Source organism: Cyphomyrmex costatus, unplaced genomic scaffold (assembly GCF_001594065.2).
Source record: "Cyphomyrmex costatus isolate MS0001 unplaced genomic scaffold, Ccosl1.0 scaffold55, whole genome shotgun sequence".
In the NCBI taxonomy this organism is placed as follows: Eukaryota; Metazoa; Arthropoda; class Insecta; order Hymenoptera; family Formicidae; genus Cyphomyrmex; species Cyphomyrmex costatus.
Window position 1 is genome coordinate 517765 of NW_017279708.1, and position 23817 is coordinate 541581.

Here is a 23817-nt window from a genome sequence, read left to right on the forward strand (position 1 = left end):
ATACGTGAGAAACGGTACAGCTGCTGGTAATATGTATATAAAAATAGAAGATATATAGTCTGTGTGTTGCAAGTATACGAGAAACATATTGGACTTATCCCTTAAAAACCAGGTGCCGGAACTAAAAACGGAAGCGAAAGTATTGGCAGGCTGATCTCGAATTAGGATCACCGACGGTTGTATGTCACGTGTCGTTTGTTACGAGAAAAAAAAGAATTGGACGTATAAGCCACCACGAAAATACAAGCGGATGGATTACGAAAATATCGAAAAGATGGTTTTCCATTCCATTAGAACAACGTTTTATGCAGTAGAGGTTGTTATTTTTCCATTCACAATGCCTGTATTTTCTCATATTACGTATCATTCTTCGTAAATATCGAAAAAATATTTTTAAAAGTCTTCCCTCCTTTTTTTAAAGCGAGTTCATGCATATCGGATTGTAAAAAACACATAATATAATATATAATAATTCTCACTCTGCTCAATTCCAGTGCTAGACAATGCGATCACGTAAGAGTACAGTTTCGTGTAAATGCAGCATCGGTAAAAATTACGAGTTTTACGTGTCGAGGGGAAAAATTGCGAGGAGAAGGAAAGAAAAAGAGAAAGAGAGATCAAAGTTGCTGATTATAAATAGATCGCGGAGCGGAGAAAGACCGATGGGAGAGTCGGTTTCTATTCTAGGCCGACTGTAGGTTGGTCACCTCGCTGCCACCCACCGGCCCTGACCGTCAAAGAAAATGCATTCGTTGTCGCGTGCTGTATTAGCAAGAGAGACAGAAATTGTGTTTTTATGAGAAGACATAAAAAGAACGGTATACACTTGTTTACGGCTTTCATAACCCCGGCTATACGCAATAATGAAGATAAGCTAGTCACGTGAAGGACATCCGGTGATTCTGGGTCATCTGAGATAAATCGCCTCGACTGAATTAAATGTGACAATCTATCGTATAACAGTATTGGATTTTTACAAGAAAATAAGAAAATAACAGTCACGGAAGCGATCGTGGTCAAACGGAAAAAAAAACAAATAAAAAATTACATAAAATCACAATCATAAAAGTAAACTTAAATGTGAAACTGACAAATAACTGAGAAAAAATTTACTAAATCTTAATATTTCTTTTCAATAGTACTAACTAAACATTTACTTATAGGAAATAAATATTTAATAAAAAATACGACAAATCAAATCAATGATTCTCGTATCAAAAAATAAACACATGTTTACATTACAGTAAATATTTAGTTAGAAATATTTAAACAAATATTTACTAAAATTTAGTAGATATATATTTCAGTGAATAGCATAAAAATTTATGTCGTCATTCAGTTCTGCAAAAGTTGATAGAACATCCCAATGTAATTGACATTTCCATGATAAAAAAAAACGCCACAATGAAAGTTTCAGATATACTATTCTGTTCTAATACGGATTATATCTCTATTCCATTCTATTTTAATGTTCCGCAGCAATGCCCTGAAATAAAGCGACGAACGTGTGCATGGAGAAAGGCGACGCAGTGTAACGTCGCGAGCATAGATAAATCTTGGCACGAGTCCGCGTAAATGTCCGCGCGACGATGCGGCGTCTGGACGCTCAATGGCGGATTTCGCGCTTGAATCATCCCCGTCTCGAGAATACGCCTGCCTCGGCGATGATGCACCGTCCGTTGCAAAACGCACTTCTCTCGAGAGAGAGCAACAACTGTGTGTATGCAAACAAGCGTGCGCTGTACTCACCACCGAATAATGGACCGAATGCATAAGACATGTTAAATAAAAAGAAAAATAAATTCATCTTTACACGTTGAATCTCTTTTCTGCCAATTCCTTGTTTCATGTCGCGACTTTTTAATATAAATTTCATATTATTTATTACCTCCGTTTTCAACTCCGTTTCTCGTAATTGCTTTTTTATCATTATATCTTATATGCGTAACCCAGAATTACTACCCTTTTTTTTTTACAATATTTTTACGAATTATACGTTGTTTAATCAATCACAATTATTATATTTTTTTTGGGGAGAAAAATTATAAAAATCTATTTTATGTTTCTTTGAAAAAATACTCTTGACTTATTTTCTGATTAAGTTTCACACGCTGAAAAGAATGCGACGGACTTTGATGGCCGGAAATTACATTTATACTTGGCAGCCTCGTCTTTTTCAAAATATTTCATCTCTGGTTATCGTAAGGACGGAAACTCTCTCCTCAAAGAAAGTTTGTTTCCTTTTAACATTGCAGTATACGCTATCTCATGTTGCTCGACCTTTGAGACTTGCCATAAGTTTCGCTAAGATACACCCTTAATTAGCTTTCTAGGAACTTCGCGGCATCATATAGCAGACACACTCAATGGCGTAGTGTAATTTTTATGTCTGGCATATTCGAAAGTTATTAATATGCGAAAGGAGATGCTTCAGAAATAATATACTCGTTTGTAGTTTTGAGAAAGTTGATAAAAATTTTTCTCTCAAGCCCTACAGAGCAAGAAATTTATTAATATTACGTTGTAGAACTTAAATACGACACGCATGTTAGAGATCGTTCTCAAGGATTTATGATCAAATATCTCATTGGTAGATCGAAACTACCGCGAATGGTAGATTATTATTAAGTATTATTTCTGCAATAAATGATTCCTATGTCGGTCATCTTTTGTAGACTTTGCAACGTTTGCCGATCTTTAAGATGATGCACCCGAATTTATTATTCAGGATAGCGAGAAACGACTCCCCGCGATGGACCCCCCGACGAATCGTCTGTGAGGTTTTTCGAAAGTCGGCTCGCACAGAACACGAACCTTGAAAGCCGCGTGAATAAAACCATGGCGATGTAACCAGTGAAGCTACCGCTGAGTCATTTGAAGCGGCAGAAAGGACCTGCAAAGCGGCATTTAACGAAAACGCGCGGGTGGCCGTTCACTGCTGAATCCAACAACCTTCCTACTGAGGTGAGGGCGGTATTCTGATGATGAGAAAGCGATTGACCGCAAAAATCTTCTGTGTCGCCGGCCATTGAGGACCGCCGCGTGTAAATGTGTTTTCTTATGTCCATTTCTTTGTCGAATCAAGATTTTGTATAATATTGCATAAGTAAAATGTCTTATAAACATAATGGTCTTCAAATGCTGCGATAACAGTAATTTAAGCAAAAGTACTTTTAGAGGCGTTAACGAAGTAAGTAAATAAAAAGTTGATATTTTATACATTGAAAAAATTCTATTATGTTTTTATGACAGAAATTGTATTTTTTTTTCTAGTCATAAATCATATTACGTTATATACTCTCGAAGAGTGGAGTTGATGTATAACGTGATATATTTTGAGATAAATTACCAGGGTTTCAAAATATTACGTCTTTTTATTACTGTGGTCCGTAGTGTTTCAGGCAGGAACGTAAAATCGAGTGTTACGTAAAGCGATGCATCGACTTTATACGTGCCTCGTCGTCGTTGAGGCGAGTGCATGGGTGGTAGACGTTTTTACTGCCACCATGAAGGACGAGGCCCCCCAAGGGTTCTACGAGGGCGAAGGGTCCGGAAAAGCGCTATGTACCATCGCGTAAACGATCAGAAGGGATTTTCAAACACTCGATTTTCTGATCGTTCCCCGAGATTGACGTCAAAAAAGCGTACCATAAAAGTGACGGAAAATTTATGAAGAAACTCCAATGTTTATGCTTCTACTGAAAACTTTGCAAATTGTCACATCATACGCGTTTACGAAAATTAACAAATATAAGTTTCACACGATGATATAAGATTTAAATTACACAATAGAGAGATGCGGTAATGCGACATAGATTTATGCGCGGTATATATTCTGTATTCTCACCAGAGCTTGAATTATACTTGAAAGTACGAAAATCCATCAGCATCGAAACGAAGTTACTGTAAAATGTGTATCTTGCATTATTGCGTCCGTAGAACGCAAATTGCGCTGTGTAGCAATAACGTCGGGAATAAGAATAATAATATCGCGAAAATACTTTTTTATATGACACGTAATATCTGTAACCATCTTCCCTGAATAAAATGCATTGAATATTCAAAGAGGTGTCTGCATTCGCTTCTGCAACGTGACCGAGCTACCGATAAGATCTATTATTACTCTGCGGTATAAAAACCCATTTAATAACTCCTTGTCTCTCTTCTTGCGTCTATTTCAGGCTCTCTCCCCCTTCCCTTCTTTTAAACAAGACTTATCTTTTAAACAAAAATAGCTGAGAGATTCTTCCGCGCAAATAACACTCGCTGAAATGGAGTTAAAATAAAGTTTTCAGTGCGTGTCACGCACTAATTATCACATATGACATTACGTGTAATTATCACATAACTAGCGAGTTTCCTATTTTGTGAAGCAATCGTGACAAATGCGTGAAAAAATATTTTTCACGCCCAACTGACACTATACAAATTGATTTCTTCAGAAAACACTTATGTATTTTGAAAGGAATCGATTGGGAGACACTGCTCGACACGATCCAGACAAGCCACTCTATTCATTTTCATTCTGATCGCACGCGCATCACGGAGGCGACAAAAGCGCACCTCGAAGAGGAAACAGCGACGGACTGTCTGGACAAGCGGAAGTGACCGCTGGCTAATGCGACACGATCCTCTGTCCGTTTAAACCGAGACCGTACAACACAATAGCAGCTTCCACTTCCAGTGTAAAAAAAGAACTGAGAATAAATTTTGTATGTGTAAACGAATTCAAAATCCTTATGTACCTATAAATATTACAATGTAAGTTGTGTGAAGAACGATATTCATTTACAAGAAACAAAAAACTGAGACGTGTGTGTAGAATTTATTTCAATTTTGAAAATCGAAATATATATTTTAGTTAGAAGGAAAATTTATAAGCAACGACAAAATAAGTTTACTAGCATTTTTGAGTGTTAAAGTTGAATATATTGCATGGGTGCTAATTTAGTACTCCGTTATTTCAAGTTGGTTCTCTTTCACTTACTTCGTACGGAATAAAACCACGTGGCGCATTTCCCGCAAGGGACATACTAATATTGTCGCATGCCTAGTCGATGCTTATGGCTGCAGTAAAACCCGATATACCTCCTCTCACATGTTGCACGCTCACTCCACACGACGGGGACAAGACTCCGATATTCATCGTCTCGTTTTCGAGGACTACTAGACGAGGAGCTGGCTCGCACGCCCACGGCCCTTTGATATTTTTACACGGTTAGGCGTGGCCCTCCGTCCGACCCCCCTCCCCCCTTCGCCGCCCCCGTCGTCATGACCCTCTTATATGAGGGTCCATACGGGAACGAGCGATGCCGTTTGTTATAACTTATTGTGCCGATGCGCGTGGCTCGTCCCTCCGTGTTTATGTTGGCCGTCTCGCCCACACGCTGCCCTCTCCGCATTTTTCACCCAGTATATTCCGCCCCGTGTTGTTGTAACGAGGGTTGATGGCCCGAACAGCCCCGCGTCTCTTCCCCTCTCCGCTCGAATTTCGATGTCCAGTTTTTATTTTCAGAACTGATGGTTTAAACGGTCTTGCCGTGTTGTCCTGTTTATTTTTTTAAGACCGTCATTCTCGAGAAGATAATCTTTAGTGAGTCACTTTGTCGAAACATGAAAATTATTCAACATTACTAGAAGTAAACAGTTCTTGAAAGTTTTCTTTCATATGTAATATAGTATTTACTAAAAAATAACAACTGATAACATTGATTTGAATAAAACATTTCGTTATCTATCATTAATTTTGTGCTAAATTTAGCTTCAATTTTTTAAAATTCTAATTTCAAACAAATGAAATATATTAAAAAGACATGAGAATTAAATAATTTTTCCTTAATTATATTAAAACTGTTACTAAATTTTATCTTTAATAACAAATTTCAAAGTATTATAAATCAATAACGGAACACGAACTTGTCTTGATAATGGCTACGTTCTATTAGAAAAAGCAGCTTTGCAACAATTGTAAATTTTTTTAATACGATTGATTTTTGTCTTTTTGATTCCTTATGGATCTAAATCAATCATATTGACGAATTTTACAACAGTTGCGAAGCTGCCTCGTCTGCTGGACGTAGCCAATGTCTGATTATATCGATCGCTCCTTTTCGCGAGTCGCTGCGTCAAGCGGCCATGTTTCTCCTAAATTTCCAATTAATCTCGGACCACATGGGACATACGTCGACAATAAACTCGCATTATCTACCCCCGACAGAGACGCGAATTTATTCCGCCCGACGCGGTCACTTTAACGTCGTAGTCGCACGCAGTCACCGAGGGAAGGTTACAGACTAATCGCACTATGCGTGCGCAGAGGAGTTGCGTACTCCCGGAATTTATGCATGGCCACGCACCAATGTCACCGTCGCGCATACTGTCCCGACAAATTTCCGGAAACATGTTGTCTCTCATTTTTATTATGGCTATCTTCCTACATAACAATCATGCTGTTTCAAAAATAAAAAAAAGAAAGAATACATGTCAATTTATATTAAAAATTAATTTTTTAGTATAAATAATGCGAAGCTTTGCGTAAAAATGTAGAGCACAAAATTCTGCTCACTTTGTTCCGCCAACTTAAGACGTGAGTTATGTAGTATGTATATAGAGTACAAAAGTATATGTAGAGCAATGTGCTTTTCGCGTGTCAACGTTCTCGATCTAATAATAGCGGATTATTTTCGGAAAACGTTGAATAATTATTCCCTCTTAAATTGTAAAGACTTTGGACTAAGCGAGCCGTCTGTAAACCGACACCGTCTCGCTTCGAGTTCTCTACGCGCGAGTTTAACGGAATGACTCGTGACATGGTCGGAGGGCATTTCAGGCCTTCGCTATGCGTCCCTAAACCCGTCTAATCCGAATATAAGATATTGTATTTTACGGCGTGACCGAACGGACAATGCACGCTTCGGACCGCCGCCATTGTGAGGAACGACTCTAAGTCCACGGAGAAAACTTTGAGGTAGAAATGTGTTGCTTAGAGCGTGGCTTCACACTAATAGCGTCATCGGCTCTTCTTACAATTCCTTCGCGCTCGAACGCGCCACAAACGAGATGCAAATCGGTCGAGCCGAACATTAAAATCGCGAGAGCAGGGCTGTGCCGAGATAACATAATCGCGTATGCTCAATTATAATAAACCGATGTAACCGACCACTTCTTTCTTTCATCTTACGATATGCAGAATCATGTATCGAATCGCGAACGTCAATTTCACACAATTGAGCGATGTAGAAGATTCTCTCCGCATCTCTTTTCTCATATTACATAAAAATTTTGCTGAAGTATCGAAAATTTAGCTATAGATACAGATCTAAAAATAATTTTATTGGACCATTAAAATAATTATGACACTGACTGCCAAAATGTTAAAATTTTTTGCAGCATTGCTCATTATACAATATTTGAAATTCCTACGTAATTATTGTTATGATTTAAAATTCTTTTCAGATCTGTAGTTAAATTTTTAGATATACTTCAACGAAATCATTTTTTCCATATATAACAATTTCAAATAACTTAAAAAAAAAAAAAGTTAAAGTATAACTAGTCCTCGAGTTGCAAGATCGGTAATGTGAAAAATTTTGCAGAATTTATCTCCGAAGGAAAAATGAAATAATGAAATTTTTTATTAGAGATCAGAATATATGCAATAAAATGTTTTACTGAGAAAATATTCTAGATCGGTCAAACGATTCTGCGAATGTATAATGATGATTGATTAAAATATTGGCGGGTGTTAAACGAACTGAATTAGATCTTCGCGCAGAAGAGGGTTCTTGAGGTTAATAGACAAAAACTGTGTCGACCGCTGTCAACACTATTCCGAGACAGCTGCAGGACTTTCGGATAGGACCTAGCTCGACCAATGGAGCTTAGAGTGAAAACAACTGATCGCGAATTAAATGCAAGCCACGAAGGCAATTTGCCATGGCAGCTGCTCGACATCTGCCGAATGCATTCTGCTTGTAACCTTCGCGATCTAAGCGTGCAAATAGTTCTAGTTGGTTGAAGCTGAGCGAGCTCGGTAAAGGATTTCATGAGAATTCGCTCCCTACGGCGGTGATCTTATCCAGCTATAAATAGACGGAGATAAGGAAAACAATCAAGACGAACTAGTCAGATTAAATCTCTAGTGGGAAAAATATCATTTCAATAGAGTTACCGTTATGAATTTTTAATTAAATTTTAATTAAAATGCGAAATTTAAATAAATTGTATATCTATGTCCATTATAGTGCGTAATTTACAAAGCCACTCGTTTCTATCGAGAACTTATAGAACGAAGAGAAAGAGATTCCACCGAATGATAATCTATAGATCTGTACATTCTCTCCAGCTTACGGAACTTGTGAATCTAATAATCTATTGATCTACGAACAAGTCCATAGCAATTTATGGACCAACAACTTTTTAAATCAAACGATCTAAAAATTTTTATATCTGTACATAGCTATCTATGAATCAAAGCATCTTCGAATTTATCGCTACATGTATAGACCCATGAACAAGTCGACCTAATAATCTACGAATATGTCATCTATTAACTTGGATGTATAACCTTCTATTATATGCAAATGTACAGGCAAAACCAATTTGATAGACAAGCAATTAGGCAATCAATATTAAAGAGACACTTGACGTATGTTCTTCTTAAATTTATTATTTCACATTCATGCGTATTCAAGGTTTTTTTTTCCGAGGAGAGGGTATTCATCGAGTCTGTTATCACATAAACAGCAATTTTTGTATATTAATGAATTGCTTTTGGAAATATTTAAGTTAGTCTTAGAATGCTTTCTTACTTCTGATTTTGAATAGAAAAAATGTTGGATTTTGTGTAAATGTCATAACTTTTATTTTATTCTAAAGAAAGCACCATATTTCAAATGAACTTCTTTTTACGAGATTGAGTAATTAATTATCCTAGTGAGCATAATGACACAGTTGACAACTGTCGTGAAATCGACCGTGCCTACGAGCACGTTAATGTCGAAAGCACGATAAAAGATCAGTCGTTATGTAAGATATCATCAACGCGAGCAATGAATATTCCGATGAGGGGAGACCTTTTTTAATTGGCAGTAAGCGCGAATATCTTCGCGCGTATCGACAATCGTAACACGACTGTAACGACGTCAGACGATCTCGACTTCGATGTCGGTCAGCAATAATTACTTTCTTATCTTTTTTTTTAATTAAAGAATATAAATAAGAAATGAGCTTCAGCACACCACCTATACATTAAATACGCATACACGATCTTGTTTTTATCCCAGTATGTTCTTATTATTCTTATATAAATTAAGTTGCATCTTACTGCCACTTTTCCTCAAATGTTTATTGCGTTATCGCTCATAAACCTGTGTACGTGGGCGTGCATGATGTGTAAACACATGTGAGTGCCTGCAGTGTGTTGAGCTCCGTTCGTGGGTTCGCTAAACTGAAATGACTGTGCGGATCAGTCATCCTTGTGGGAAGGCAATAATTATATCGTAAAGACAACGCCGAGGGACCCCCGATTTCGTGTCAATGAAACCGTCTCACTACCGCAAAATAAAAATGCCCACCGGCGATACATAGGGCGAGGACGATAAAATAAATGTAGCCGGAGGGTGCTAAGGGTCCTTCGCAGCGATAACAGATTAGACAGTAATGACAACCTTCAACGACTACAAAAAATATATTTCATAAAATAGGGTGGAGGGAATCGATGTAATATTCCACGATATATTTCGATATATTTGTTTTAACAATCGGCTAGAAAATGTGAGCTTTAAAGAATTATAGCAATTCGAAACGAATAAAAATATACTACTAACAGCGTCTGATTTAATTTCGAAGCTTGCGACCAAAGTAAATGTATTTTGGTCCATCCTGTAATTCACTCAGGCTCTCAATCTTTCCGGGTTCGGCCGGGCATCGAGGATAGCGATAGCTTATCGTTCGATCTGCCCGAATCGATTAGTCAGACTCGCGCTTGCGACAGCAAGAAGTGAGAGAGCGTGGGAAGCGAAAGCGAGCAGGACTGAAAACGCAAGCTGGCGTGTGGGAGCTTCGTGACTCGATGCGAAAAGCTCGGCTCGCGGCAACTTCACGTGACCAAGCATGGTTGGTCAGATCGGTTGACCATGACCTCACAAACCTTTCTATCTCCCGTCCGCCACATCGCCCGCTCTCCCTCCTCCCTTTTTACTCTCTGATTTTTATCCACTTCCGCAGTGATAAATGCGACTTTTAATTTTGTTAAAATTTCCAGAATATAAAGTTCCGGAAAACTATGAAAATAATTCATTTCCTTCTAAATTTTTTTTAGATAATTCTAGACGATTAAAAAATGAAATTCTAATTTCGTTTTTCCAATATTCTACATATCACAAATATGTTGAATAGATTATACAGAATGCCTACTTTGTCAGTCAATTACATAAATATACTTTCAGAAACAGATATGCGGATCCAGTGACTCTGAACAATGGATGAACTACGATATGTTAAATATCAAAGTGCCTTATACTTATACGGCGACCATGGGACGCGAATCACCCTAACACTGCGCGAAAAAACGCATCATGCGGAATGACGAATGATCTGCGAATCCCATCGAGTGCCTCGCGCTACTCGTTTCAGTCGATTAATCTGGCTTGAGTGCGGTGCTACGTCGATATTTCCGTGCGAAAAACTCCTTTGTCGAATACGAGCACAGCGATGAATTGAATGACGAACAAGAGGATCCTGTAATCCTCTCATTGTCTCTTCGTCGTCTTCATCTTTGTCTCCACGTCACAGTGTCCTGTTCGATGAAGCGATTATTCTGTCAAAGATGTTCGAATCATTGAGGGGGAGAAATTTACGTGTACGAAACTCATTTTACAAATGACTGAACTAATTTTACCACGATAATATTTACACAATGAGATTATTATAATTGCTGTATAATGTAAAGAAAAGCGCTTCGAGCGCGCTTCATCGAATGATTCACCGTCAGTCATTTAAGCGAAATGTTGTATTTATAATTTAACTTAAACAGGTTTAACTTAAACAGAGACGCAGTTTTTGTCGGAACAGATGTTTATTACGCCGGCCCTGGGCTCGCGTCGGCGATACAGAGGGATACGAGAGGGATCCCGACGCGAGAGGAATCACACAAAAGAGCAGAGGGCTACAGAGAGATAAGTACTGCCCGTCCGTCGGCACACCCATTAGAGACACATGTGGCTTTTCTGAACAACGAGGCCCTCCGTAATGTTCTCCGGGATAAGAAGAGACGGCTCAAGAAGGATTAACGTCCCCAAAAACGCGTAACATGATCATGCGAAACAACGCCTCGATCAATATTCTTGCGACCAGCTTAACAATAAATGCAATCCTTCGAAACAAAATATTCACTGAAACAATTGGATGTATATATTTTATACTAATTATTAAATTCATTAACTTTTAATGTAATTATCAATTAAACGTGTATTTTATGGTAATTAATGTATTCGTTCAACATATCATGTATAATTGATCGTTTTGTAATATTTATATGAGGAAGATACAGAATACATTATGATTTCCAAAAGTAGAGAATCGTTGTCTCCTCGCGCTTCTTTTGCTGACAAACGCAGAAATGCAGAACGGCGAGCAACACTAATGTATTCCGATAATACGCGCATTTTCTTAACTCGCGTTTTCTTTTACGCTGGTGCGGCGGCGTCTCGCGTTACGCTCTTATTCCGCGCGTCGGGGTTACAATGAGAAAGATGATACCCCCGACGAACGGGGTTATCTTGGCGATTGTACCGCACAATAGAAAGAGCATAGACGCGAAGTGGCGCCCGTTAAATGTGGAATGGCAATACCGGAAAGAGAATCGGCAGCATTTAGCGTAAATTCTGTTAGACTGTTTACGACGCGCTGTTCGCCTTATCAGAGAGCCTTATCAGGGAATAACGTTCTCGACGTATATAGAATCAATAATCTCGCGCGTTATAATGTAAAAAATAAGAATTTAATTACTCCTTTAAAACTCAGGAAGCTAACTATCTCTTGTCGTCTATAATTATACTCATGAGACAGTTCCGAATTGAACCCTAATTAAAATGATCCTATAATTAAGATAATCCTATAATTGCCGAATTGAGTCCTTATAATTATAAGCAGGCTTTCAATCAAATCCAATGTGTGCTCCAGAGTTTTAATTGACATGGCACGAACGGGAGATAAGCACGAGGGAGATGTTTTGCGACTCGTTTTCGATAACGCAACACTTTTAATTGACCGCGATCGTCCGAAGAAACTTCGCGGAAGCCTTTGATGGTGTGGTCTTGTGTTAGGTCTAGTTGGGCATCAGTTCCTTGGACCTTAGAGTAGTCTTCGCTTAGTGATAAATGGCATTCCGGAGCGAAGAGACCTAATCAGCTCAGGTAAAGGTTTCTCCTTTCCGCTCTATATATACACACACATATATATATATATATACATATGTACGAACTCCTAAAAGCGACAACGATACCTTCGATTGAATTTACGACTCGTCGTCCTAAATCAGCCATCTAATACACAAATCGTCTCCATACGTAAGATTGAATCTTATTTCTCGGTTGCATCATCCGCTATTACAACTTTCGTCAATTATCTTTGATCGATTGTATCTTTCTACGATATAGTTCGACTCAACATATTACGAACTGTGATCCAACAATGAGAATCGCAGGTTCTACATCGAAAACGTCATATAATATTCCCTGCAAAGCGGAGAATTAATGTAATTTTATATTTAAAAAATAATTAAAATGTAATTAAAACGCTGAAAAATGCTTAACAAAAACATTACTGATCTTGTTCGAGTTATGTAGACCTATAACAAAATTACAAAATTGACAAAAAATACACAGTCAGTACTTCTCTCAAATTCGGTCGTAAGTGCAATGCGGTGTGTATTTAATGCAGAGTTAACGTTTTCGGTGTTGCGTGAACGTTTAAACGTAATGGGCAGATGTTCGTTTAAGTTTAAGTGATCCGCCAGGCAAGAACAGCGTACGTGGAATCGACTTGCTCGCGTACAATTTCCGAGGCTCGTTTGGGATTTCTGCGAGGCCACTACGATGGTGCAAAAACCTCGTCGACTTGGCGTGGGCGAGCGGTTATTATTGCTCGGCGCCAGACTTCAGGGACCACGCTAAGAACGATTTCAAATGAAGGAACACCGGAGATGCATCAGAAGACATGCGAATTACGAGACGTCGCATAATCCGCGAGACATGCAAAGACGAGAGAGCCTATATTTTTAACAAGTTTCACGAAAATAATGATTTTTTTATCTTCAGCAGCAATAAAAATATTTTAGACGATAAGATATAGCAAAGAGGAAGAAAGTGAACTTTATAGTTCCTATTTATGCAAGAAATAAATAGCATAAAGAACAAAAACCTAAGAAGATTATAATACGCGTTTTTGTATTCATAACAAGTTTTTAGTTATGTCAAATAAAATGTATATATTTAAATATTAGGATATATAAAATATTTAAAATAAAAAAAAATAACGTGCAAAAGACAAATAGGTTTCTTACGAGCTTACGAAAAGCTCGTACCAATTCCCTATTATAGAAAATAAGATAAAAGCATGAGAAGTTTCTCGAAGGGTGGCGATAATTCTGACCGTGCAGTATCGATCGATTGGACAATGACGATAGATAATCTACGCCCCCACAATCCCGAAGGGGTGGATCCGAATCGCGGTCCCCTCACTGTCTCTGCAATAATGATCACCTGAAAGTGCATTCCCTCATCTACACCGACACGAAGACATAAATCCGCCTCCAAAGGGATTGAACCACGTAATCTCGTTCTGACATCGAAAGCCGTCCGTCAAATCGCACGAGGCAGATGCGAGATTTTCTAGACGTGGTATTGAATAGAAAATATTTCGTGACGAAATTCGGAATCATACTTCGGGTGAAAAAGCAAATTCTTCTTGATAAAAATTCGATCAAACGCTGTCACATCTCTAGCACTCTTCAAAATTTCTTGGCGTTTTCAAATTGCACAAATTAAATTTTAAATAAAAAATTCCGAGTAGAATTTTAAATTGATTACAATTTCAAATTAAAAAGTAAAATTGATAACGCTCATTTGAACGAAGAGAAATAAGATCTTATTTATGCTTTTGCATCTCATTAGGAAGAAGCAGGGCTGTCCAACTCCGGGACGCACCACGCATATGTAAAATACACATCCTCTTACGAGGCTAAAGGATGAGGTAAAAAGAATAAAAATAATGGGATTAATTCGTTCGTCAAGTGACCGTGATGACATCCGAGTGCCACCACATGTGGATTAGATCTCTTTCTTGTCTGCACCACGTGTGGATTAGATTCTGTTCTTTTTATTTTGATGCCACGCTGCGACGCTGTCTATCGCATTTACCGTGCTAACGAGGGATCTAAATATGGTATAGAAATACGATTCTTTTAATTCGGAAACAATATAAAGATATTGACGCTGCACAAATAATATATAATTTCAATTCTTACTTTCAAATTATCTTCAATCTTCATTGGAAAAATAATGTTCGTATTCATCTAGTATTTTTATACAAGTGAAATAAACAATAAAATAGAATTAGAAAAGATATTTAAAAATATAACAAAAAATCGAGCAAAAAATACAATAGGAAACCTAAAATACAAAAAAAGGACCGCCTTACAGTCAACTCACCATTATTTCTAAATCGCAGGCACGTCGCAAAGTGCAATTTACCATCTATATTTCTCTAAAAACACACAATATATTCCTTTCTTTTTTTGCTAAAATTCGACTACGGTAGCACTGATCATCCGTGACGGCTCGTTGCCTTCGAAAGAATAGCAAGAACCATTCGACTGCGGAATCGTAACGAGCACGAAAAGTCACGAACAAGGACTACGGTTGGGCACCTGAACTGCACGCGCCTGATGGTGCATCTTTCTTCCCGCTGTCGCTACGGATTATGATAATGCTCGTTTACTCGCTGGCAACACGGTAGGGTCGATGAACAGATTCGACGGTCAGAGGGGAGTCACGGGTGGTGAATTTCCCGACGCGAGAGACGGCCGAAAAACAGGGGTGGTGGCACCCGGATGAGTCATACTTCATCCCCGACGTGGTCGCGGCCGGTGGGGTGAAATGGTGACTGGTCGCCTATCATCCCCCCGTTTTCTGCCTGCGGACGAGCTCCGAGCAACAGACACCCTCGCTCTCTTCTCTTCTCTCCTTCTCTATCTCTCTTTTCGACTCTCTATCGATTCTATCTTGATTTCGTTCTCTTCCTCTTTCTCTTTCTCTCCATCTTTCGATTGAAATTATATTTCAATTTCCGGGCAACCCCATTATTTCGGCACGCACTGCTATTTGGCGATCGGATCAGACGTGGAGTTCTGTACAATGGAATACGCAAACTTTCACTATTAATTAATGTAAATTTCTAAGGAATAAACTTCACAGATTTTGTGAAGTTTGTTCAATGTTGAAATAAACTTGGATTAGCAGGAGGAAACTCAGAGATATATAAGTTTTCGATAGTTTTAGTATGTTTAAACTTTTAATATTTGCTTTTTGAAAAGATATTTGTATTAATTTATTAATAAAAAATTAGTTTCATCATCATACGGAATGCTAGCCATATATATGATAATGTAATATCCTTACATTATACTTGATAAATATTTCTTAACACACTGTCATTGAATTTTACACGATACACGCGCTTGATAAATCTAACTTTCGTAATAAACTTTCGAGGAAGCAATTTGCGATGTGTATCGCATGCGAAGCGTTAAAACGCTGGTATTATACTGCCCATTATTCCCGACTTTTGACAGCAAATACTCGTAACTATTTAGTCTACCGTGCTTATCTGTCGCTGCCTACGCTACCGCCTGTCTCCTGCGCCTTCCCGCCTTCCTCACTTCCGGCTGATACGATCGCCCAATGAGATAACAGGAAGTGAATTGACGAGATAGCGGCGCGCACGTAGCGAAAGACGAGGTGGAAAACCTCGTCGAGTATTCTACTCAGGAGACGTGTATCTGTTTAATCCTACCGAGACGAGGGATCGATGTTTCGGTTTTGACTAACAAATTTCGAGCGCTGTTGCTATAACTGATCCTCCTCCTCCTCCTCCTCCTCCTCCTCCACCTCTTTCTTCTTCGAGGGCGCAGCTGGCGCTGAATCATCGTGGCCCCTCGAAAGTACCTCGGCGTTGCCAAGGTTTCCGAAGTGGCTTCGAGTAACTTATCACCTGCTTTTATCAAGATGGTAGAAGGAAGGCAGAAAGAAGGAGAACACCGATGCGGTCACCGATGGTCACCGGAAAATGCGGAATTCGCGCGACTTCCACGAACGTGATTCGCGTAATCCCGATAAATCGATATAGACGTATCAACTGGCAATTTCTCCTCCTTCTCTTAATTTCCGGCCGAGTCGGCATGTTGCCAGGATCCAAAGAATTGCCCTAGACCGAGTGCCATTATCGCGGCCCCTTTTTCAATTGTGGGTTCTTTAAAGGGAATGAGTTCGATTTAGAGAGGAGAAAGTTTAAAGAAAAGTCCATTCGTCGTAACTTTTTCTAATTTTTTAAAGTCAAATCTGTTGGCATAAATTAAAATAAAAAAATTCTCACAAACTTAAATCAAGTTGATATTAATCAAGTCGTATTTAAAAGCTCAAGTTATACGATATCCTATGGATAAACCAGTATCATTTCCAAACAGATATAAATATCGCGACGTTAATATAAAGGAAGGATGATACGTGACTCCAACAACCCTCGATTTTTTCGTATAATTTTATGATTTATCGCCTCGGGCGAGCCTTTTGTCCCTGTTAAATGTTTGTGCGTAGCGCACGCACATTGGTTCGCATGCAATTCGCCCCGAGCGAGCAGAGTAACTCCGCCAGCAGCGGTTAGTAATTCAAACGGTCATTTTGGACGCAACAATGGACGTAACAGTAGATTCGACGTAATTTTATACTCGAGCCCCCATTTTCTCGGTAGTCGGTTAAGCCCAATTCACACAACATTATATTCGTTAATGACACGTTAGACGTAGCATCCATATGTGAAGTGGAAGCCACATGGTTATATTATTATTTAAAAAATATGATTTATCAACGCAGAATGAGTCAAAATAGTTGCTAAAAAAGATGTTGAATTACTTCCGTTACATAATCTGAGATCGTGGAATTTGATTTATAAACGTGTAGCGTTTGCAAATAAAGATCTTCTCTGCTAGTACAATATATATACATATATATATATATATACAATATTACAATTATATTATAATTATAATATCAAAACAACACATGAAAGTAATAAGAAGACAGTGCTGACAAGTTGTTGCATAATACAATTCTTAGACCTCCTGCAGATTCGAAACGAACGACAGGAGGTTGAAAAAAAAGGATAGCGGCGACACACACGTAACTGCGAATGCCCTAACGGTCAGCATCCGCCCCAGCAATTACCTGGAGAAAATTCGATACTCTCTCGAACAGGGCACGATGCAATTCGAGGGCGCGACTCTGACAGATGCTACCATAGATAGATGCAGGGTCGGGAGGGAGGGGGTTTGGCAATCTCGCGGGAAAACTCGCAAAAAACCGCGAACGCAATAATTGTGCGCGTAATCGAAAAGACGCGCGGGTATACGATTGTGATTTCACCGCGGACTCACGGACTATCGATATTCGCGTACGTCGAACGCGATATTCGCGAATTAAACTGACCGTCACCAACGATTATTACGACCATGGCGAGCGGCCGATAACGGCGTTATTATTAACATTCATGGACACGTTGGGAGATACGACGAAGATCACGATGCTCATTCGTGTACAACCGTTATTAAAGGAGAGTGCAGGTCTCGAATGAGGGAGACCTCGTACTCTCCAAACCGGGATATGCAAATTTCCACCTTGACCGATGTAACGCCAGACAAGGAGAAGTGACGATATTCGGCGATGCATCTTTAACTAATTTGCATTGTGCAAATGCTATAAATACTAATTTTACCCTGCCTTGATTGCTGCTTTAATCATGTGGTACATTTATATTTCAATAAGTGTGCATATGTAATGCGATATAATTAAAACATACATCAAGTCTTATTATATAAACAGCTCGATAAATATGTATATTGACACGTCGATCGTTGCCTTTATGCATATAAAGTGTCTGCGTTTCGTGTGTGATAATGTATCTTAAAATTAAAATGGCAATAATTATTGCAGGACACGATCGAATTAATTCTCCGAACAATCGCAAATAATAATAAAAAGACGGTAGCGCGAAATCTCACGTACCATTCCCTCGTCTATCGACGTGTCTTCTTCGAAGCAACACTCGTCGTCGTCTTCCGGTGTCAAGGTGTTAGGAGCTTCCTGCGGCTCCTCCTTGACATCCTGTCTCCTCATCCAATCCATGACGAGATTTCCTCGCTTTCTTGGAATCCCTGGAATCGAAGACGTCGAGTCTATCTAGCTTTCGATCGGTCCTTGAAATCACGTGTCTCGAGGCATCGCTTTCAACGCGTTTGTCACTTTCGGATTCGTCGCAGAAGAGAGAGAACGGAGTACGGTTTCAGCACGGAAAGCACGAGCTGGTCTCTTATCGTTCATCACGCTCCGATTACGCGGAAGTTACGCCAATGGCTGTGGTTGACATTTGCGAAATGTCAGGATTCCTCCTGCCGTCCGGCTGAGTATCGCGCTAACGAGAAGGACACGCTTCTCGAGATTACAGCCCAGAGAGAGACGCGATCGATAATGCACTTCTCTCGGCCTCGCGGTTCGCACGTGCTTCGCGCAGTGTGGCTCGCCGCGGAGGAACGCAAAAAAAAATAACCGATACAAGCCGATCGCTGGCAACTTCACGCTTTACACTCACGTCTCTACGCTATCCTCCGAACTCGTCTCAGTTATCTCAGCGACTGCGAGCTCGCGGCGTCGATTTCTGGTTCACCGCGTGAACCCGGATTGGTGGAGAGGAGCTAGAATCTTGACCGAGAGACCTCCGAGAGCCCTTCCGTCTGCAAATTCAACATCGACAGTGAGAGAGTTCGTCAATCCTCGTCAATGTCTCAGCTCGTGAACAATTATTCAGCAATCCGACCCTTACCGAAGCTGAATGTTATACAGGAAGGACAATCGATTTGCGACCCTTCTAATTACGAATTTACATCGGCGAAAGTGTCGCTCGCGCGCTCGTTTCTGAATCTGACGATTCGGCACGGTGAGTTCGCTCGCTTACGTCAAAAATCTTCGAAAGTCCAGCTGAAGCTTAACATCGCAGGGATGATGATGGTCGATAGATGCGCAATCTCGTCCAGCGGGAGGATAAGCGAAGTAGCGAAGGAACCGGCGTCGTTAAAACTGCACAGCGGCGACGTTGTTGCACGTCACGCAGTATAGTTATACATGTATATACATCCGCAGAGACACACGTACACACGCGAGAAAGAATCGCGAGATTATGCGAGAGACGCGCGCGCAGTCTCGCATGTGCACACGAGCGAGCCACGGCCGCGGTGCAGCTGCAACTGTGTGTGCAGGCTGGGAATGCTGGAGGTGGTATGGAGGCGGCTCGGTGGGCGCACTCGCTGCCTGGTCTCTCTGTTCTCTTTCCCTGTCTCTCTCATTCCCATTTCGCTCCCTTTCTCTCTCTCTCTCTCTCTCTCTGTTTCTCTGTCTCTGTTCCTCCCTCTGTCTGTTCTGTTCACTCTCTCCCCATCCCTCGTCTGTTCCCCCAAATAGTCCCCTTTCTTCTTTCTCCCTCTAACTCACATCATCTGTCTGCTCTCTGCCCTGGCTTCTCTACTATTCACCTCTCTCTCCCTTTCTGCTTTCAAAACTCCCGCTGGGTCTCTCCTCCTCTTCCCGAAGGAAGCCTAACTCTGTCGCTGTCACCCCAGCGGCAGACTTCTCACTTCCCCTTTTGCTCTTCTTTCCCCTTCTTATTCTCGAAATGCCAAGATTGTATTTTTAATCTTGGAAGATTAAGTTTCCTCCATCTTGAAACAGTACTATCTCGTTACTTCTTTCTTTCCCTGATTCCTCTTGATGATCATTCCGTTTCTATTTTTTTTTTCTTTCTCGAAATATGTCTTCCTTATAATTTGTGAAGTTCTCGATCCATTCTCTTCATCTATCTATCTCGTGACGTGTCATCAGAATTCAATCGTCCAGTTATTACAATCAGAATTACTTATTTTTGTCTCCTTCTCCTTTCTCTTGCCTCGTGATCTCCATTCTCTCTCTCTCTCTCTCTCTCTCTTTTCATATTCGCGGCAACCTTCTCTTTTTTTCTCTTTAAACATTCGTATTATCTTATTCCTTCTCATTTCAACTTGCATTCCAACGTTTCTCTTCCTTCAGCTCCTGCTTCTAGAGCTGTTTTCTCGTTCTATGTCTCTTTGTTCTTTCTCTCTCTTTGTCCGAAGCTAGTTGGAAAGCAATGAGCAGTAGATAGAGTTAAACAGAAGAGAAAAGAGAACGCAGAGGAAGAGTAAGGAAAAGAGAGCGTTCCAGTGAGGGGGTGATGGTCGAAGGTTCGTCGCGACTCTTCATCTTTCTTCATACAGCCAGCATCCCCTATAGAAACCTCTCTCTCTTTTGGTGCCTCATCCACCTCCACTATGGTGGGCTCCCCTCTCTATGAGTTCCATGACCCCTTCTCTTCCGCACGTCGCTGCCATGAGTTCAGGGACGATCCCTCTTCAGTGAAAACCCAGGCGTTATCCTGGGAGATTCCACAAACGGCGGCTTTGTTTTTACAGGTTTACCTAGATTCGCTTGGGATCTACCTACTGATTCGTTGACTCGTTGATTTTAATCTTAAATGTATATATACAGGGGATCTGAATAAATAAATAATTGTAAGTACATTTCTTGAGAAGACATGTCGAGGTCGTCGAGGATGCTGCAAATGTTATCTCACAAAATAAAATCGATAAAGTAATAGAGATTTTAATTATAATTTTATATTTAATTAAAAGATATATTTTTTCTTCTGACGCTGTACAATATTCAGTATCTTGTTATTTTTGGATAGATAAATTTAATAAAGACGCAAACTCCGATGAAAGAAAATTTAAAAAAATTTAATTTTAATTTAACTATTAAACAAGAAGTTTCTATTTATCTAAAATTCATCACTTATCATTCTCTAAAATGATATTAGATAATCAGCCTTTCAGATGTACACTACCAAGATAAGCAGCAGTTAATTACGATAGTATGCCTCACAATAGATCGAGAAATTCTCTCGCTTAGCATGCTATACGCACCATAAGTACCATTTTGATCTCGTTCTTGTACACATGGTACATCGACATCGGAGAACTAAATACATGCGAATGTGTCTATCGTAAAATCAATAATCGACGATGCTTCTTGGGTACAGAAAACGTAGCGTAAACGACGTTTTGACGGTCATGTGTCGTCATATACTATGATGATAATGATTTTTTTCTAAGTGGTAAAAAGATACGGATGAACTTGGAATTCACTTCAGCCTTCTTGGCTTACTTCGAAACTTATAAATGGACGATAAACAGATGAGAAATCGCCTGATAAGGCGAAACTTATCATCATCTATTTATGGTCCTATCAAGATTTCTTAAAGATAAATATGGTTCGAAGTAGGCTGAAGTCAAGTTTATCCGTATCTTTCTTTCGAAGTACAATTTTCAAAAATTGATACAATTTTCGGATAAGATTATAACGCGGCCTTTTAAGTAAGCTGCGGTTCGAGTCTCGTTAGTATAGAAATCCACTCCTGTGAAGGGGAGAGGACCAACGGATCTCATACAAGCACGACGAGAACGCTAACCTAGGGTACAAGGCATAGGAGAGAAAGATGGTAAGAGAGAAAGGAAGAGAGAACGAGAATGAGTGTCCCTGAGAAGGATAAACGTGTCGCATGAAACGAAGAGAGATGGCTTACAGTAACGTATCAAGCGATTTGCGGAATGCATTCGTAGGAATGATTAGACATAATGCTCTATTAGCCATCTGTGGCGCTGATGGAATTTTATATCTTATTTTCACAAACTATCCGTATACACACTGAAAATATATTTACTTATTTTTTTTCCTTCGATTTAATAGTAGCCATTCATTTAATAATATGCATATGCGTGTATAATTTAATCGACATATATTGACAATATAAAATTATTTCATAAATTTTAATTGTACATGAAATTTTTACACAAATTCCACACGCAATTGCTTAAAAGCATTCCTACTAGTACTGTAGAAAATATCACGAGACAGGATAGGTCTGCATTGTTTACAACTTAATAGAACTTTTTTCTAATCACACAATCATGCGATGACAGAGCACAATGAAATTTTTCTCCCCCGAAATTGATTATTAATTCTTGAGTTTCATCGCGATGACTGTTACGTCACTGCATCCAATGCAAGGCAGAAAGAGGAGGAACGACAAAAAGGAGATCGACAAGAGGAGAGAGAAAGAAAAGAGAAAGGAAAAGAGAAAAGAGTGAGAGAAAGGTAAAAGAAAAGGGGAGATGGGGGTGAGAGACGAGAAGGGTGAGAGACGTGATGCTGGAACGTGTGTTAGTCACGGGTTGCCCATAGCAACCCACGCGGCAAATGCACGCGTTACAGGCGCCTCGTATAGACTACAATGTACAGGGTGTCTCCGAAGTTAGTTTCTTCTAAACAGTAAATAGCGAGAAAACTATTTAAAAACCGTCTCGTCATAGCCGATTTCTTTTTACTAAACGTGATTAAGCACAAAATTTTTTCAACCGGGAAAAAATGATGGTTTATAGAGAAAGTGAAGGACAAGTCCACCATTTCTATCGCACCCTATATACGTTGCGTACTACGTATCTACTACGTGCGTATGTTGCGAGTGCGCGTGCGGGACGCATTCATATGTTAGGCACGCTTGTGTTACCAAAGTTAATTGATTTTGTCTCCATCGGCCGGCACGATGTCACCGCTCGATCTGACCGCACAACGAAACCACATTATTGGTCGCAGATACCCGCGAAACATATCTGTGGACTGCTATCTGAGGCGGGGGAGGGAAGAAGGGTATAGGAATCACGTGCTTGTGTGACTATAACGTTCTTCAGATTTAGTATCTAAAGAATGTTATGTCCTCATTTACAAAATTTCAGAACAATGCTGTGAATATTTCACACTGAACTCCAGCGTGATTCCATTCTATACATACTTATGAAAAATAGCACAATTGCGATTTCACTCGATATCGATATGTACGAGTGTCTGCAATGTGATGAGAATTTTATACCAGTAATCTTCAAAATACTCGTACGAGCAATTCATTTAATGATTACGCATTTAGATAAGAAAGAAATAAGTGTACACAAATAGCATGATACATTTCGGATCTTCACTGCATTTCTTCCTAATGATCTACGAATACCCCGTAGAAACGTGCGATTGACTTTCAACTGATTTTTCTACAGCAAATCGGTTGACTAATGACTGATATTATAAGCGAACGTAGCGTGGAGTTCGGGATGATTGAAGTACACCGAACGTATCAATGCACATATTATGTTAAGCAGGCTCAGGTAACGTGACTTTTTTTTTCCTTATTTCTTTTGCAAGCGAATCCCTTGCGTAATATAACTCGCTCGGCGAGCCGATCGTTGGACAAAGGTTGATATGATCGCAAGAAGCAATAAAATGACCGATTAACTTTCATGACGCTGTATTTCGGTCTTCTATATTACGCATATTGTCGCGATATATTTCAGTGATATCTTCATTTTTTTTTTCG

General features: G+C 39.6%; 1 protein-coding gene across 1 annotated transcript in view; it reads right to left on the minus strand.

Annotated features, from left to right (window-relative positions):
- The window catches only part of LOC108779039 (amyloid beta A4 precursor protein-binding family B member 1-interacting protein), a 55063-nt gene extending 36623 nt beyond the window's left edge, over positions 1-18440 (minus strand). The window contains exon 1 of the mRNA XM_018546373.1: positions 18339-18440. Within this exon, the coding sequence (XP_018401875.1) occupies positions 18339-18341 (3 nt within the window). The 5' untranslated portion in view covers positions 18342-18440. The remainder of the gene's footprint in view (positions 1-18338) is intronic.
- Positions 18441-23817: the final 5377 nt, after the last annotated feature.